The sequence below is a fragment of the Branchiostoma floridae genome, chromosome 10 (assembly GCF_000003815.2).
Source record: "Branchiostoma floridae strain S238N-H82 chromosome 10, Bfl_VNyyK, whole genome shotgun sequence".
NCBI lineage: Eukaryota > Metazoa > Chordata > Leptocardii > Amphioxiformes > Branchiostomatidae > Branchiostoma > Branchiostoma floridae.
This window is the reverse complement of record NC_049988.1, coordinates 17,041,250-17,055,592: the sequence shown is the minus strand read 5'-3', so window position 1 is coordinate 17,055,592 and position 14,343 is coordinate 17,041,250. Positions and strand designations below refer to the sequence as shown.

The 14,343-nt window shown below is 40.7% G+C and overlaps 3 protein-coding genes across 3 annotated transcripts in view; all 3 read right to left on the bottom strand.

The window, feature by feature from the left end:
• Positions 1-1,449: 1,449 nt before the first annotated feature.
• On the bottom strand, positions 1,450-3,023 carry LOC118424982. Its single transcript, XM_035833794.1, has 4 exons — positions 2,750-3,023; positions 2,261-2,386; positions 1,616-1,870; positions 1,450-1,481 (listed from the first exon to the last, which is right to left on the bottom strand). The coding sequence occupies exons 1-4, from the start codon at positions 3,021-3,023 to the stop codon at positions 1,450-1,452; spliced, it is 687 nt and encodes a 228-aa protein (XP_035689687.1).
• Positions 3,024-5,472: 2,449 nt separating this feature from the next.
• Positions 5,473-14,343, bottom strand: part of LOC118424981 — a 9,738-nt gene continuing 867 nt past the window's right edge. Inside the window, exons 2-15 of the mRNA XM_035833793.1 lie at positions 14,002-14,111; positions 13,523-13,640; positions 12,175-12,429; positions 11,870-12,004; positions 11,381-11,758; positions 10,913-11,022; positions 9,328-10,565; positions 9,137-9,192; positions 8,613-8,863; positions 8,089-8,353; positions 7,670-7,792; positions 7,058-7,138; positions 5,969-6,034; positions 5,473-5,528 (exon numbers count right to left, since the gene is read on the bottom strand). Coding sequence (XP_035689686.1) covers positions 5,473-5,528; positions 5,969-6,034; positions 7,058-7,138; positions 7,670-7,792; positions 8,089-8,353; positions 8,613-8,863; positions 9,137-9,192; positions 9,328-10,565; positions 10,913-11,022; positions 11,381-11,758; positions 11,870-12,004; positions 12,175-12,429; positions 13,523-13,640; positions 14,002-14,111 — 3,242 coding nt within the window. The remainder of the gene's footprint in view (positions 5,529-5,968; positions 6,035-7,057; positions 7,139-7,669; positions 7,793-8,088; positions 8,354-8,612; positions 8,864-9,136; positions 9,193-9,327; positions 10,566-10,912; positions 11,023-11,380; positions 11,759-11,869; positions 12,005-12,174; positions 12,430-13,522; positions 13,641-14,001; positions 14,112-14,343) is intronic.
• The window catches only part of LOC118424765 (caspase-2-like), a 2,624-nt gene continuing 2,281 nt past the window's right edge, over positions 14,001-14,343 (bottom strand). The window contains exon 4 of the mRNA XM_035833500.1: positions 14,001-14,111. The gene's annotated coding sequence lies outside the window, so the exon portion shown is untranslated. The remainder of the gene's footprint in view (positions 14,112-14,343) is intronic.

Here is a 14,343-nt window from a genome sequence, read left to right as displayed (position 1 = left end):
TCGCTGCCATGCTAGAACGGAACTCCAGCCCACGTCTTCCCTCGCCTGAGTACTCCCTTGACATCTGACATGTTACAAGCCTGATAATCTTGATATGTGGGGAGCCAAGCGTGTCGGTGCGGTAGCCACTCTGGGCCATGTGACGGTCAAGTCAAAGACTCAAACCCTTTGATGTGACATCTTACACTGAGTTATAGGAAAGCATGTATGTAATCTGGATCCCAAGACTGGTCCCCGAGTCTGCACAGACCAGCTTCTCGGCTCCAGAACCAACATGCCCCCGACGAAATTTTGGCTCACCCCCCTGAGCAATAGTCAAACTCAGCCCGGCCCGAGTGTGGCAAAATTTCATTGGGGGCATGTTGGCTCTGGAGCCGAGGAGACAAAATGGGAGATGGACTGCATAAGCCACAGGGAACAGCTGGCAAGGCATGCCATGTTCTCATGTGGCACAAATTAGTTGTTTTTATGTTCAGCCATTAAATGGATGCTTTCATCTTGATGGTTATCTTTCCCTGATAAGGAAATATCTTCTCAAACGCACAGTTACTGTCTGTGGGTATGGCTGGAGCAGACCGTGTCAGGTGTTTGAATTCCTGTTCATCGGAACTCACTCACTCACTCACGGAATCATTCCGTCCTTTATACCTTATTTAGCTCTGTTATAGTTTTGACAAAGTAGGTTTAATAAACCTCCCCCCTAGCTTTGTTATCTCGCTTTTGCAACTTCACTCCTTGACCCTTCTTCTCTATTGAATGTAGACAAACCTAATCTTCTAGAGTCGTAGTAGCTACAGAAAGGCAAAGTCGTAACGTCTCTCAACTCCGGGTTCCGCTTGTGGGTCTTTATTCAGAAACGTTAGGTTCTTGCTTGATCTTCTATATCTTCTTGAAGATAGTCAACAGAAGAGCAACTGTACTGGATTGGGACTTACTAGTACTCAAAAGCTCCGCCTATAGACACGTATAGTAAAGCCCAACCCAGCAACAGTAGTCACCAATTGCCCTCATGCGGCCTAATTGAGTATTGCAGAAACACTATTCGGCCATGGGCTTAGTATTTAGCGTTGTTACATGTATTTCCTTGTATTCATCTATTACACTCTTCGTTGTCAGTGTAATTTGATAAACTACTTGACGAAATTCTTTTTTCACTTGTAACAGATCACTGCTCAGTTACCAAAAGTTCAACATTAGCTGCCTTGAAAGACAAAGGCACTGCTTCAAATTATATTGGCAAATGTCAATGACAGATATACACTAACAGGGTAGTCTGTATCGGGTCTCTTCTGTCTTCATAGCAAATCTGTGAGTGTGGAAACAGTACATACTAGTCTACACATCTTCAACAAACCACACCAAAAGAAATTATGAAAATGTAGAATCCTGTTCTCTCGAGCCGCTGTCTACTTGTGCTGCAGCCGGCAACCAAGGGCAGCCTGCGGGGTACTAGTCTTCTGAAGACTCAGAGTCTGATGAATCTGAAATCCAAAAATAAACAATCATCGATCTACAGAAATGCATTAAACCATACATCTGTAATTTATTTTTTTTAAGTTTTTTTTTGCAATTTCATATTCATTACGATCTAACACAGATTGTGATTTTTATATACCTTCCAATTCCAATGTTTCAGCAGTGAGTTTGTGATTAATCTTGACGAGAGCCCTCTTCAGAGCTTGAAGAGTTGCAGCTTTTCCTTCCCTGTTTCTCCACCTTTCTAACATCTCTCTACATCTTCTGTCGATGTCACGTTCCATGGCCTCTATTCCTCTTATCTCGTTTCTCTTGAATTTCAGCTCTCGCGCCAAGTCGTCCCAATCGGCGCTGACATCATGGATGACTTTGTCGAAATACTTCGACACGTCAACTGAAACAACAAGAAATCATACAAAATGTCGCATGATGATAGTGCAGTCGGCAATATAAACGCAAAAGAACACTATTTCCATTTGGGAAACCAAGGAATCATGCCATCATGGCCTGACAAACGCAACTAATCGGTGTAAATGTCGCATTAGCCTAAAATACTGCTGCCACTAAAGGTATAACTTATAATCATGTTTTAAAAACGTGCTACATGGACCAACTACAGAAGTCACTACATGTAATATGATGCGTCTTCATTGCTGTACTGGCCATCAAGGTAGAGTTTATTTATGTTTTCCAAATCATCTATTATTACAGTATGTCGGCATGCACAAAATATATATAAAGATTGAATATTTTACAACGATATCAATATCTTTGATAAACGTACCTTTCGTCTTCCGTTGGAACCGTCCCTCTTGTTGCTTTGCGCCAAGGTGTTGCTTTCGTTGCTTGGCAGGTGTCTCCTGGTCGGATGAACTGTCGCAAACAGCCGACCTTCTCCCGCTGTTTTGTTCTGATCATTAGAAAGTACATTTGACCCAAGAATAAAGTTAGCAATTTAATGGACGTGTGTAACCGTTATTATGTTGGCATTTGTTTTAAAAAGAGAGAAGAAGCTAGTACTAAATATGCCGTAGAACTTTAGTATAGCGTTTAGTATTATGTAAGATCTCGTATGCAATACCCCCAACTAAGGACTGAGAATGCAATTTAAAATTCCGCACTTGACTACCCCTTGAAATAAGATGAAGAAATCATCACAGTTTCTTTCCCTGTCTACTACGTTTGTATCTACCGCTATTAGCGTTTCATATACATGTACTTAGAACTTACTTTATCGAGTCCTTCAAGAAAAGTCCTTTAAAAACATACATACCTTTCCTTTCATTCTCAGCAACATTCTCCGCCTGCTCAGCGTAGTCATGTCTGCCGATTTTTCTTAAGATGTTTGCCAGAAGAGAGAGATCACCTGGTTTCAACTTCTGTTCTTTCTCAAGTTGGTTGCAGATCTGGTGACCGTCGGCTTTCTCGACGAATCTTGCTGGTAAAATCTTTGCACCGCTGACATAGTTACGAAGATTGGTAAGTTCTACATCTACCAGGTTTCGAGAAATCTCCAGGTACAGATCCTGGCGAGGATTGTCAGCCATTTGGAGAATTGTACGGCACTTTAATACACCTGCTGAAACAAGCGGAAATCCCCAGCAGTACTGGCAAAGAGGGCCAGCCTATTTGATCATCTGTCGGCAGGGGGTCATTTTCTAATGTTTAATTACATCTTTTCTCTCATTGTTTTTCACTTACGAGCTATCCTATCTACTGCGAAGTAAAATGTGGACGCCACAACAAGACATTGTATACAGATACAGCAGGAGAGCTTTGTAGAAATATAAGTGTAATGTAACGCGTCACCCCTAGGATATTTTGGTACAGCCCAATTGTTACTCAAGGACGTGTCAGACAGGTAGATCACGGGAGGGGTTCAAAGGTGGAAGACTGTACCGTTACACCTGGCTAGTGTTGTCTACTGTACCGTATATGAAGGAAATCCTATGATTAAACTCTGTGCAAACGAACTTGGAAGTCATTTGTGTCTCATTTTATCCAATCGCCGCGGTCTGGACTTTGTAGGGGTGGGGTTTGAGAGGAAACGATCGAGTTTGTGTCTTTACGCACAATAACGTTGCCGCTTTGTAAACAAAACCATTTACTGGGTATTTATAGGTTCGTCTTATATGTTCGCATGTAACTTAACTACCGGGTGTCAAGTCAAAATAGCCCATCGAAGAAAGTCCAGTTAAGAAGAGTCGCCAGTCCTTTGATCGGCTACACCTTACAAGTTGTACGGAGGCCCAAGATAGATGAAGATGAGATCTTGACACAAGTGAGCAAGTCGTTTTGTGCGTTTTGAGGCAGAAGTGAGGAGAGCGAACCGGTAAAAAAAATCCCGACCACTGATATCTCCACGGCTCAACCCGTTTTGAGAATAGGGCCTACCATTGAAAATTAACTTGGATAGTCGGTGTTTCTAGTCTTTCTCTCTAGGTTCCGTGTTTTCTTTAATCTTTGCCCTCGGCTTCTAATGCAAATACTTTTCCAAATTTATAAGACGTGATCAACACAAATGTGTTACGTACTCACTCACTCACTCACCCATTCACTCACGCACTCACTCACTCACTCACTCACTCACTCACTCACTCACTCACTCACTCACTCACTCACTCACCCACTCACTCACTCACTCACTAACTCACTCACACTCACTCATTTACACTCTCACTCTCTCCGGTCAACTCGACAGAGGCCTCCGTGCAGTTTCATGGACTATTTCACAGGCACTGCTCTGGCCTAGAATTAGTGTTATGAAGGTAAGTTGGTTCTATAAAACGACGTGTACAATATGGTGAGATGTTTTTACTTAATCAAACATTTATTCAATCTCAATTTAAAAAATTCTAAATATTCTAAGCGAAACAAATGTCACTGGTGTTCATGGCAATTCACAGCCAATGTTTTCTAACTGGCTATAGCCACAGGTTATTATCAAGTTCTACAAATGCGTACACACGCACTCTTAAGATTCTTCCGGATTTCTACAATTCTTCCTGATGTCTACAAAACAGCCACCACAAAAATATAATACATGTACCTGCCATGTCAATAACCAATTGTAATAACATCAAGTGTAAGGCAAGGTGTATATTCAGAATCATACATATTAATTAAAGATCAGCGACAACTTATACAATAGCGGTGTCATTGTGTAACTAAGATTTACATTTTTTGTTGCAAATTTGTCTAACCAACGACATTTGATCATGTATCTAGATCTTGGTTTAAGCTTGTCTTACATTCTTAAACAAAACAGAACAACAAAAAAACAACAACATACAAACCAACGGTACGAAAAACCTAATCAAATCGATCTACTAACAGGTGTACTACTTAGACCGTTCTTAACAGCATTTTCACCCGTACTTGTTCTTTTGAATTAATAGCTGCCTTCGAAACAAGGCACCATTGGAATGTTTCACAACATCATCAAAAACAAAATAATAGCTTGGTATCCAGCCGTAGCTTGGTCCCGAGCCTCATCTGTTCTCCCCGCGTATATGCAGAGAGGACAAAAGAGACTCGGAAGCTTTTTACGGCTTGATTCCAGCAACGAGGTTCTTGATGAAACCTTCTTGATTCCAGGCTATTTACATATATGGTGGCACGAATGAAGAGTCAGCGCATCAAATCAATGGCAACCCACTGTGTTACTAAAACCCTTTTTACAGCAGAAAAAATACATTTCATATCATAGCAATTGGTCAGAAATTGACGGGAAAATTATGTCTACAATCTTACATATCCGGTTTTAATAGTTCATCCCCATTGCTTACATAGCAATTTTGATGGAATCAGGGGAAGAAGGGGCTCTTACTTATCTCTACATTACTTCTCATGACCTTTGACAAAAATCTAGCATCGTCTTCCAAGGGACCAAGCAACGAAGCGATTGTACCCCCCCCCCCCCCGGCCCTCTAGTATTCAAGCTCTTTGTACAACCTCAAGGTACATATTGTAATACCTTTTACGTTCTTGACTACCTTAAACAGGCGATACTAATACAAAGTCGTCAGAATCGTCAGAGAACTCTGATGAACCTGAAAGGAAAAGAAAGCAAACATCTTCTAAATAAGGAAACGGATACAAGTATTAAGCTCCTCAAGTTTATGTTTACGTTTATAGTTGCAACAGCAATGGTTCATACGAGTATACCTTTCAACATTCCTACGGTGAACTATGACAATTGGGTTTATGTATATTCTGTGAAAACGCTCACAGTTAGTCAACAAGCATGATGGTCCATAAAAGGGGGTGTTTCTTTCTTGCAAGATATTTGAATGTCTTTTCAGCAGCCTACTTATCAATACGTTTTAAACTGTATGGACAAACTTGCAGAGTACATTAAATGCCAGTCCTATTGCACGCGTTATAGTAGCTGAAGAGAACAAGAGCCACCATGAAGACTTTTTTTTTGAAGATTGAGCTGCGTTTTTTCCATACTTTGTATTAATTGCGGCTAAGCAGCATCTCAACTTACGTATATCTGGTGGCGCGTCTTCAGTCGGGGATGTGGGTTGTGCTGAAGCTGTGGGCTGTACAGAAGCTGAAGAGAACAAGAGCGGCATCATCAATATTTGCTGTTTATTTGAAGACAGCTGTTTTCCATACTTTAGCTTAGAAACATTTCAACTTAAATCTGATGGTGCTTCTTCAGTCGGGATGTGGGTTGTGATGACTGGGGCTGACAATCGGGTATATATATCGGTAAAATTGCGCACAGTCAACAAGCCAAAAGGCAGCAAAGTCATGATGGTCCATAAAAAGGGGTGTTTTTTTCTTGCAAGATATTTGCGCGTCTTTTGAGCAGCCTACTTATCAATACTTTTTACACTGTATGAACAAACTTGCAGAGTACATTAAATGCCAGTCCTATTGCACACGTTACAGTAGCTGAAGAGAACGAGCCATCATGAAGACTTTTCTTCTGAAGACTGAGCTGCGTTTTTTCCATACTTTGTATTAATTGCGGCTAAGCAGCATATCAACTTACTTATTTCTGATGGTGCTTCTTCAGAATCGCCAGAATGATCTGATAAATCTGAAAGGAAAAAAAAAGCAACAGTTCGGAGACCTCCTATCTCCATGAAGTAGTCTGGTTATGTAAATGACTTCCACATTTACATAAACTATGTTTTGTTATGTACACCTTTAAATAACTTTCACCGGTCACAATGTTAATTGTCAAATCATTTACCAATTATAAGGCTTATGGCACGTTTACATTAAATCTGCAAATTAGGGACTTATTTGCATAATTTGATATATGCATATTCTGTCAAAATGCTCACAGTTAGTCAACAAGCCGAAAGGCAGCACACGCATGATGGTCTATATAAAAGGGGTGCTTTTTCTTGCGTGTCTTTTGAGCAGCCTGCTTATCAATACGTTTTATACTGCATGAACAAACTTGCAGACTAATTCAAATGTCAGTCATCTTGCAGGTGTTTCAGTAGTGTAGAGAACAAGAGCCATCATGAAGATTTTTTTTCTTTTTGAAGAATGAGCTGTTTTTAATACTTTCCATTAATTGAATATAATTAATAGAATAAGCAACATTTAAACTTACATATTCCTGATGGTGCTGCTGACAGAAACATGGCTTGCACCTTTGCGATCGGTCTCTTCTTCGTCGCAGGTGTAACGTTAGCTACAGAAAGAAAGTGACAGGCAAATGAGAATCTGTATAACCTAAAACAATACGTTACACCCCCTTACTGATCATATATATATATATATATATATATATATATATATATATATATATATATATATATATATGATATATATATATATTGAGAGAGAGAGAGAGAGAGAGGCATAGATAGATAAATAGATAGATAGATATCCATGCATTCCCATTCAACAAATATAGATCTATAGATCATATAGAATGTCACCATACAATAGTGTAGTCGTTTATGTGAAAGTATCTATAAAGAATGATTTCAAAGGTTAACAAGCAGCTTAAAAAATAACCTGCATCTTTCGAGTTCATCATAACGGCATCTTATGCACGGTGAGGTCGTCATTTCACGCGCTAATGAGCATTGAATGTACGTTTAAAAAGGGGAAAATTCTAAAGAAGTGCGGCACATCTAGATGTAGCCAATGCTAGCTTATGATAATGTTTTTAATATTCAATCGGAAGACAGTGGCTTTCTGTTCAGGGGACGTGTACCATTTTGTCCGAATCCTCCTTCTTCTTGCTTTGCACTGGGGTGATGCTTTCGGCGCTTCGCAGCTGCAGGTTTCTCCTGGTCGGGTGACCTGACAATACCAGCCGACCTTTTCCTTGTCTTCCCTAATAATTAGAAGATCAATCAAATCAACATGGTCAAAGCATTACAAAAACAGCGGGATAATCCATACGATTCACCGATGGTTATATCATTTTTTTGAAACCTTCTTCTTCTACTACCCAACACGATACAGCAGACAAGGTACAGATCACATCTTATAAGAAATTGTCGTAACAGTTTAATGTCCGACGGACACATTTTTGCCTTGACCTGATCTTGTTTCAGTCTTCCTTTTTGTAGTGATTGTTATAAGAGTATTTGACCTAAAGAGGTTGTATATATTAGAATGTCAACTTACCATCCAGACTTGCATAGTGGTTCTCGGCATAATGCCCCAGTAGCAGAGGAGGTTCTCTCCTGCCCACAGTCCCGGTACTTGGTGTTAGGATGGTGACGTAGTTCTCCGCCTCTACACTGGACACGATGCTGACGTCATGACCAAACATGTCCGCCATGGCCTGTAGGACGATGTGGTCTCCCCACGTCCCATCATGTGACATGGTACTCAGGTAGCCTTCCCAGTTTTGATCTGGGACGAAGTCACTGAAATGGTCGCCATTACCCTGAAAATACAGTTTTGTAGAAAATTTCACAAATAGCATTTTATTTGCAGATTACAAGCCTAACTATCAGCTACGTAACCATCATGACTATGGAACAAAAATCTAGCTTGCTCCGCTCTCATGTTCATATTTTTCATGTCATTTTGAGACAACAATTATGCCCGTTAGTGTCAAGTTCCATATCGTTACAAAAATGCTTTCTAACTATATGTATCATTTGTATTGCTAAAATCAAATTTGACTCATAACTATTGCTTACATTATGTGGATTCTGCCTCAAGAAGTCAACCACTTGCTTGCGCAGCTCCCCGTGGCTGACTCGTCTCCCCTCCGTACGGAAGAGCTGATCGGCCACGGCGTGAAACATGCAGTTTCCGTCCTTCGGCACCTCATCCCGGAAGGTCAGCCCTGACTGAACCACGTGCCTGGCCAGTCTGGTGTAGGTGTCAGCCTGAGAGTCGTCCTCTACCCTCACCTCTGTTAGCAGTTTTTTCAACTTCTGAAACGTTTCTGTAGTAACAAAATATCTTACGGTTTCCATCCAAGCATCTTCCTACAAACTCTTCCTAAGAATAATAAAACGCATAATGTAATGTAACTTGTAATATCTGTTCTAAGTTTCCTCGCGTATGTTCTTGTTCATATTTAATTGACCCCAAGCCCAAAGCAAATCAATGTAAATAATGTTACGATCTATTCATTGCGGAAACATTTGCTTAACTGATGGTCCTGATCAAAGACGTGATGAGCAAAATCCCACCTAGTATATTTTGATGCACCTACCTGATGTTTGACTCCTCTGATGAGCGGATGACCTTTTGTCTGCCCTTTCTGTACGCCTAAGAAAGCAAAAAATGTCGTCATAATACAACATCAATAATCTCTACAACGCCAATTTTGTGTAATGTAAGTATGTTTCAAATAAGCTCTGATATCTTTATTCAAAACAAAATGAAAGACAAAAATGTACTCACGGGTCATGAAACCAGTCGGTGAGACCAATATCGGAGACTGAGGTAGTTGCAGGTCCGTAGAGCTTACAAACCACATTGCCATTCTTGAAGCCGTCAGTAGCCGTGGCCTCTGCAATAGGGAGGAAACGCGTACGGTCGACATCCCCCTTTGCTTTGTGGTCAGCACAGCAGCATCTGAGGCACCACTCGTACCCGATACCTGGAGCCCACTTCTCCATGATCTCCTTCAGATCTTCATCTAGACCTTCCCTCACACAGGGACCATGGCTGAAGCGACTTGCGTCATCCTGGACCGAGGACACCAACTCAATCTTCAGGTAGAATGTCTCTTTAGTGATGAGGAAGGTTTGCCTTGGGTTACCTGTCAGGAACTTTGCACATGACGCGTATGCCTCTGGTTTGACGTTGAAGTAGCGGCGCATGCTACTGACGACCAACCGATGGTACAGTCCAACTGGGCAGAATTTGCCGTCAAACACGATAAAGATCGGCTTGCTGCATGCTGTATTGCTTGGGTAGAGCCTCTTGGCATCAGTTACTGTTGTGAGCAAAGCGGGAACAAAGTATGTCGCCTCTTCAACAACAGACTTGGAACCACTCTCCTCATTCCCATGGCACCGAAGAACCAGATCAAACTTCTCCATCATGTCCAACAGCTCTTGCTTGTGGTCGATCAGATCTTTCCTGTTTCCCCACACTTGTTCAATCAAACGATCTCTTAACTCTCCGGTTTCTCTCAGCCAGTCCCAGTCGTCTCTATCTCCGGGACCCTGATCCTGGTACTGCGGGATTGTGATGATGGTTTTGCAGACATCCACAAACCACTGTGGTTCCAGGATCACAAAGTTGCGGAGGTTCTCAATCTCCGGGAAGTAGATGATGTCTCCACAGAGGTGCCAGAAGGTCAGGATGCTGATGGCGTTCTCTTCTGGTGTGGTTCCTGCAGGAGGACTGCCAATAGCTTCCATCACTTGTTTCAGGCTGCAGTACCTTTTGCCCTCCTTGTGCATGTCCTGTAACTTTGATTTCAGCTCCAGCCACTTGATGGGGATCCTCTCTCCCATGTAGCTCTGTTTTTTGGCCAGGTCCAAAATAGCATTTCTCAACTCTGCCATCTCTGGATCTTCTGGATTCCGTTTTGTGTTGTCCACTGAAAAGTACTGACCAATGACGTGCTTGTTGATTTCCTTACCTTTAAGATGCTTTCTTGTTTCGACGTGGAACGTTTGCTTTGTCTCCTGAAAAAGTGCAAGAACGGTTTCGAATACAACAAAAGGTAAGCGGGCAGAAAAGAATGTTACAATACCAATGACGATATGCTAGTACGGTTCCCTGAATAATAAAACCTTTCAGCAAAACGATGATGCATTCGGATATTTTGAGTAACGCTAATGATATGCATTAGAATATATGACCCTGCTGAAACAGTAGATTACTATAGAAGTGTAGTGTTATAAAAGTCCTTTAAATGAACGAATGAATATTTGATACTTTACATTCAAACACATTTTATGGACGCTTCTGTTATAACAAAGATAAAAGAGGTCAATGATTTCTACAGGGGGGTTGACGGGCATGAAAATACCTCTGTGACTTGGTCCTTGTGTGTGAAGATGAAGAATACAGGTGGTGGTTTGGTGTTCCTTGTTGATCTTGTATGCATCCGAATGGACTCCAGATGATAGTCGATGTAGTCTGCATTGGACACATGAGTTTATAATGCCAAAAGAGAAAGGTAAAATATGAACGACATTTATTTGTATTTCCTTGAATGAATGACTTACATGACCAATCATAGGCTGTGAGTCACATAAAAGCCCCTAACTTTGCCATCAAAGAGTCAATGATAGTAGCAACATTATGACAATCGATGGCCTTTAAATTGCTACACATCATGACCTTTCAATGACTGTTTATTATTCAGATAAAGTTTTTCAGACATTTTTGACTATTAACGATGATAAAGCTACCGCTGTAATAATGTGTAAGCCATTTTTATCATCAACATCGAAGTAAGTTAATTCTTTTACCTTAATTGTAGATTTCCACATACCCTTTTCTTTATGAAGATGACAAGGTGGACCACTATCAGAAGCTGTCTTCACGGTGAGATTCAAAGGCTTGGTGAGGTCCATGGTCATGCCGTAGATTGCCCGACGGGTGTAGAAGACTTGTTGGGTACTGTAGAAAATCTCCTGGCCTCCAAAATCCCAGATAGAAATCAGGGGGTACTCTCTCGTACCGAGGAGACTGGAATGGTCTTCATTTCTTCGGAAGCTTCTGAAGATCTCCTCTGTTTTTAGATAAGTTTCTGCTCGAACCTCATTGTTTTCCGGAGGCGTCTCAACAAACTGTACCTCACCAGCTGCTATGATTGGTTTCGTCGGTTCGGATGGTTGTGGTTCTGGCGCTTCCGCAAGATTGGTCATTGCTGCAAGAGAAGATTAATAACTGTAACCTCCCATTTACTGTACATTAACGATTATTAAGCAACGCTCTAGCATGGATAAAACGATCTAACTGGTCAGTCATCATTACTCACCACTTTGCGTGTTACCAAAAGATTCATTTTGGGCTTGACTGTACTCAGCGGGTGATTTGGAGCTTTTTTGTTGGTCATCTTCCATCTTGTTTATAATCCATTCTGCAGCCGCGTAGGGGAACTGATCCTGTTGGCCTGAAAATGATAGGTGGGGCATACTTAGGTATTGTTGCATAACAATGAGGAGTATCTATAATCGAAGGGTACAACTTGTATGGATTGAAATGTAATAACTGTAATGTATAATCAATTTCCTTGAACGCTAGCCTATTGAAATCATAAGTAACTGCAATTTTTCAATATACCTTCTTGTTCCTTCCATTGCTGTCCCTCAGTCTTGACACATGGGTGGATCGCAATGCTGTCGGTTTTTTTCCACTCGGGTTCAAAGTCGTCCCCAAGTAGGCTGTTACACAGGTTAGTTTTGCCGTTGCCGAACTTGCCGATAAGTACAAATCGGGTGCTGTACATCTCTATGGTTCCTTCTTCACAGGCACGATCGTACAGAGCTCTCATTTCAGGCCCTCCCAACTCTACTTCATCTGGTACTGATCCAGAATCTGCGCGGAAAATGATTTAGAAAAAGGAAATGTGATCAAGGCTGTCATGATGAGAAAAAATCATCCGTATAAACTTCACTGCTCTGTTTATGATTTTATTGCACCTAGAGTATAAATAGGATAACGTAAACATCTACTTCAGTATGCTACTGGCACCCGTGAAGTTCATATCAGTGTAGACCTGTCTGAAACAGTTTGCAAAGTACAAGATAAGTTCGAGTTATATTTAAAATCTAGAGACAACAGATGAGAAATTAAGTATATAAAGACGTTCGCTTGAAAGATACCTAGCAAAATAACAAAATACAAAGTAATAACAACACTTGCTAGACAGTTAATGTGAGAGATTGGCTGGCAATTATATGTACAATTATATCTCTAGTCCATAGTTATTTCTTAGACTACAAGTAGGCACCCCAATTATAAGTCATTTTTCTAGACACACAGCTACCAAAGCTAATCCAGCTGTGATGAAGACATCTTGAAGTTTGACATGTAGATACAATTAACGTAGATTCTTTGACAGTTGGAATTCAAACCGGATTGATATTTTTTTCAGACTAAAAATTTCAAATAGTATTGTCTTCATTATCAAGAGGATCTAATCTGATTGAAACCTCATTGGATTATGTAACAATTTGGTTAAAGTTATTTGGGTCATTCTGCATTTCTTTCGCGGAAATCTGGAGCAGTTGTGTCTATTTTCGAGGGGAGTGCTTATCCGCGATTTTCAACGTAGGGAGTTTAACTGCACCCAGAAGTCTGCTTGAAGTCAGGCCCTTTCCCAGCATAGAGAAACTTTTTTAGATGGGTCGCCTAAGAAATAAATTACAATCAGCTTTCAATATAACAAAAACCTGTTTGAGAATGCATGACGACATGCTTAATGTATCGTCACCATTGAAAAACAATGAAAGGCTGATATTAGCTACGACATGTACGTACGGTTGATAGGTGGATACCCTGAGCGATGTGTGATAACTCCATGGGGTATCTTTAGATTAAATCACTCCCCCATGCCAAACCCAAGTGTAACCCAAATTAAACAAGCATGTTTTTTTTACAGATGATGTTGAATAGGAAAAGGTCATACCAGGAAAGAAGTAAAGCGGCTTGCGTAAAGTGGAGACAAAATCGGGCACTTGCTTGCCCCCAGAGATGGTAGACTTGAATGGTGACCGAACCGTTCGTTTGGAAACGTCGTCGATCACCTGTATATGTTGGAAGTCGGAATTCTTCGATTATAAGAACCTTTGTTTATGCCACATCAGAGTTTACAATGAAATAAGTACAAAACAGCTCTTCTACTAATTCAATAAATTAAAGCATCTATAACATTGTCCATTCGATCGTCAGTTAAAAAAACGTACGTATCCACCGGTGGCTAATTTAAGGAATGTTCTTTCTGTATGGAGTAATTATTTCTAAAGGCCGATGTCGATCTTGCGCTAAGGAAGCTAAAGTACAATACCTCATTATGAAGATATGCTTCTCAGTGACCATGATAGTTTATCCAGACACAATTATCAAGGCGAGCAATAGATACTGTTCAGAAAAAAAGTGCATTCTCGCCTTTGTCATCATCTCGAGTAGGCTGTTGTCCTTGGCGTACTGCATGAAGACTTTGGTAATGGTCTGAATGAACCAACTGCCACTCATTGTGTTCCTAAAGGACACGTGCCCTGTGGAAATGGAACAAATCAAAGAATGAGTTGTTATTACTCAGAAATGATGTGATAAGCTGAAAAGGTACAGACGTCGACAACTTAGATAGAGGTTTTAGCTTTAAGATATGAGAAACTGCAAGAAATCAACAACAAAGAACTTGTCGTTAGACGTATATAACCTTACGTAAAGAATACAATGATATGTAAGTCAATGATCAGAAGGGGACATAAACTAGTCTTGCAATTT

Coding starts and splice junctions, on each gene's coding strand:
- LOC118424982 (XM_035833794.1), bottom strand. CDS start 3,023: ATGGCTGACAATCCTCGCCAGGATCTGTACCTGGAGATTTCTCGAAAC. Junction 2,387..2,749: donor TGCTGAGAATGAAAGGAAAG/GTATGTATGTTT, acceptor TCTAATGATCAG/AACAAAACAGCGGGAGAAGG. Junction 1,482..1,615: donor TGAAACATTGGAATTGGAAG/GTATATAAAAAT, acceptor TTTGGATTTCAG/ATTCATCAGACTCTGAGTCT.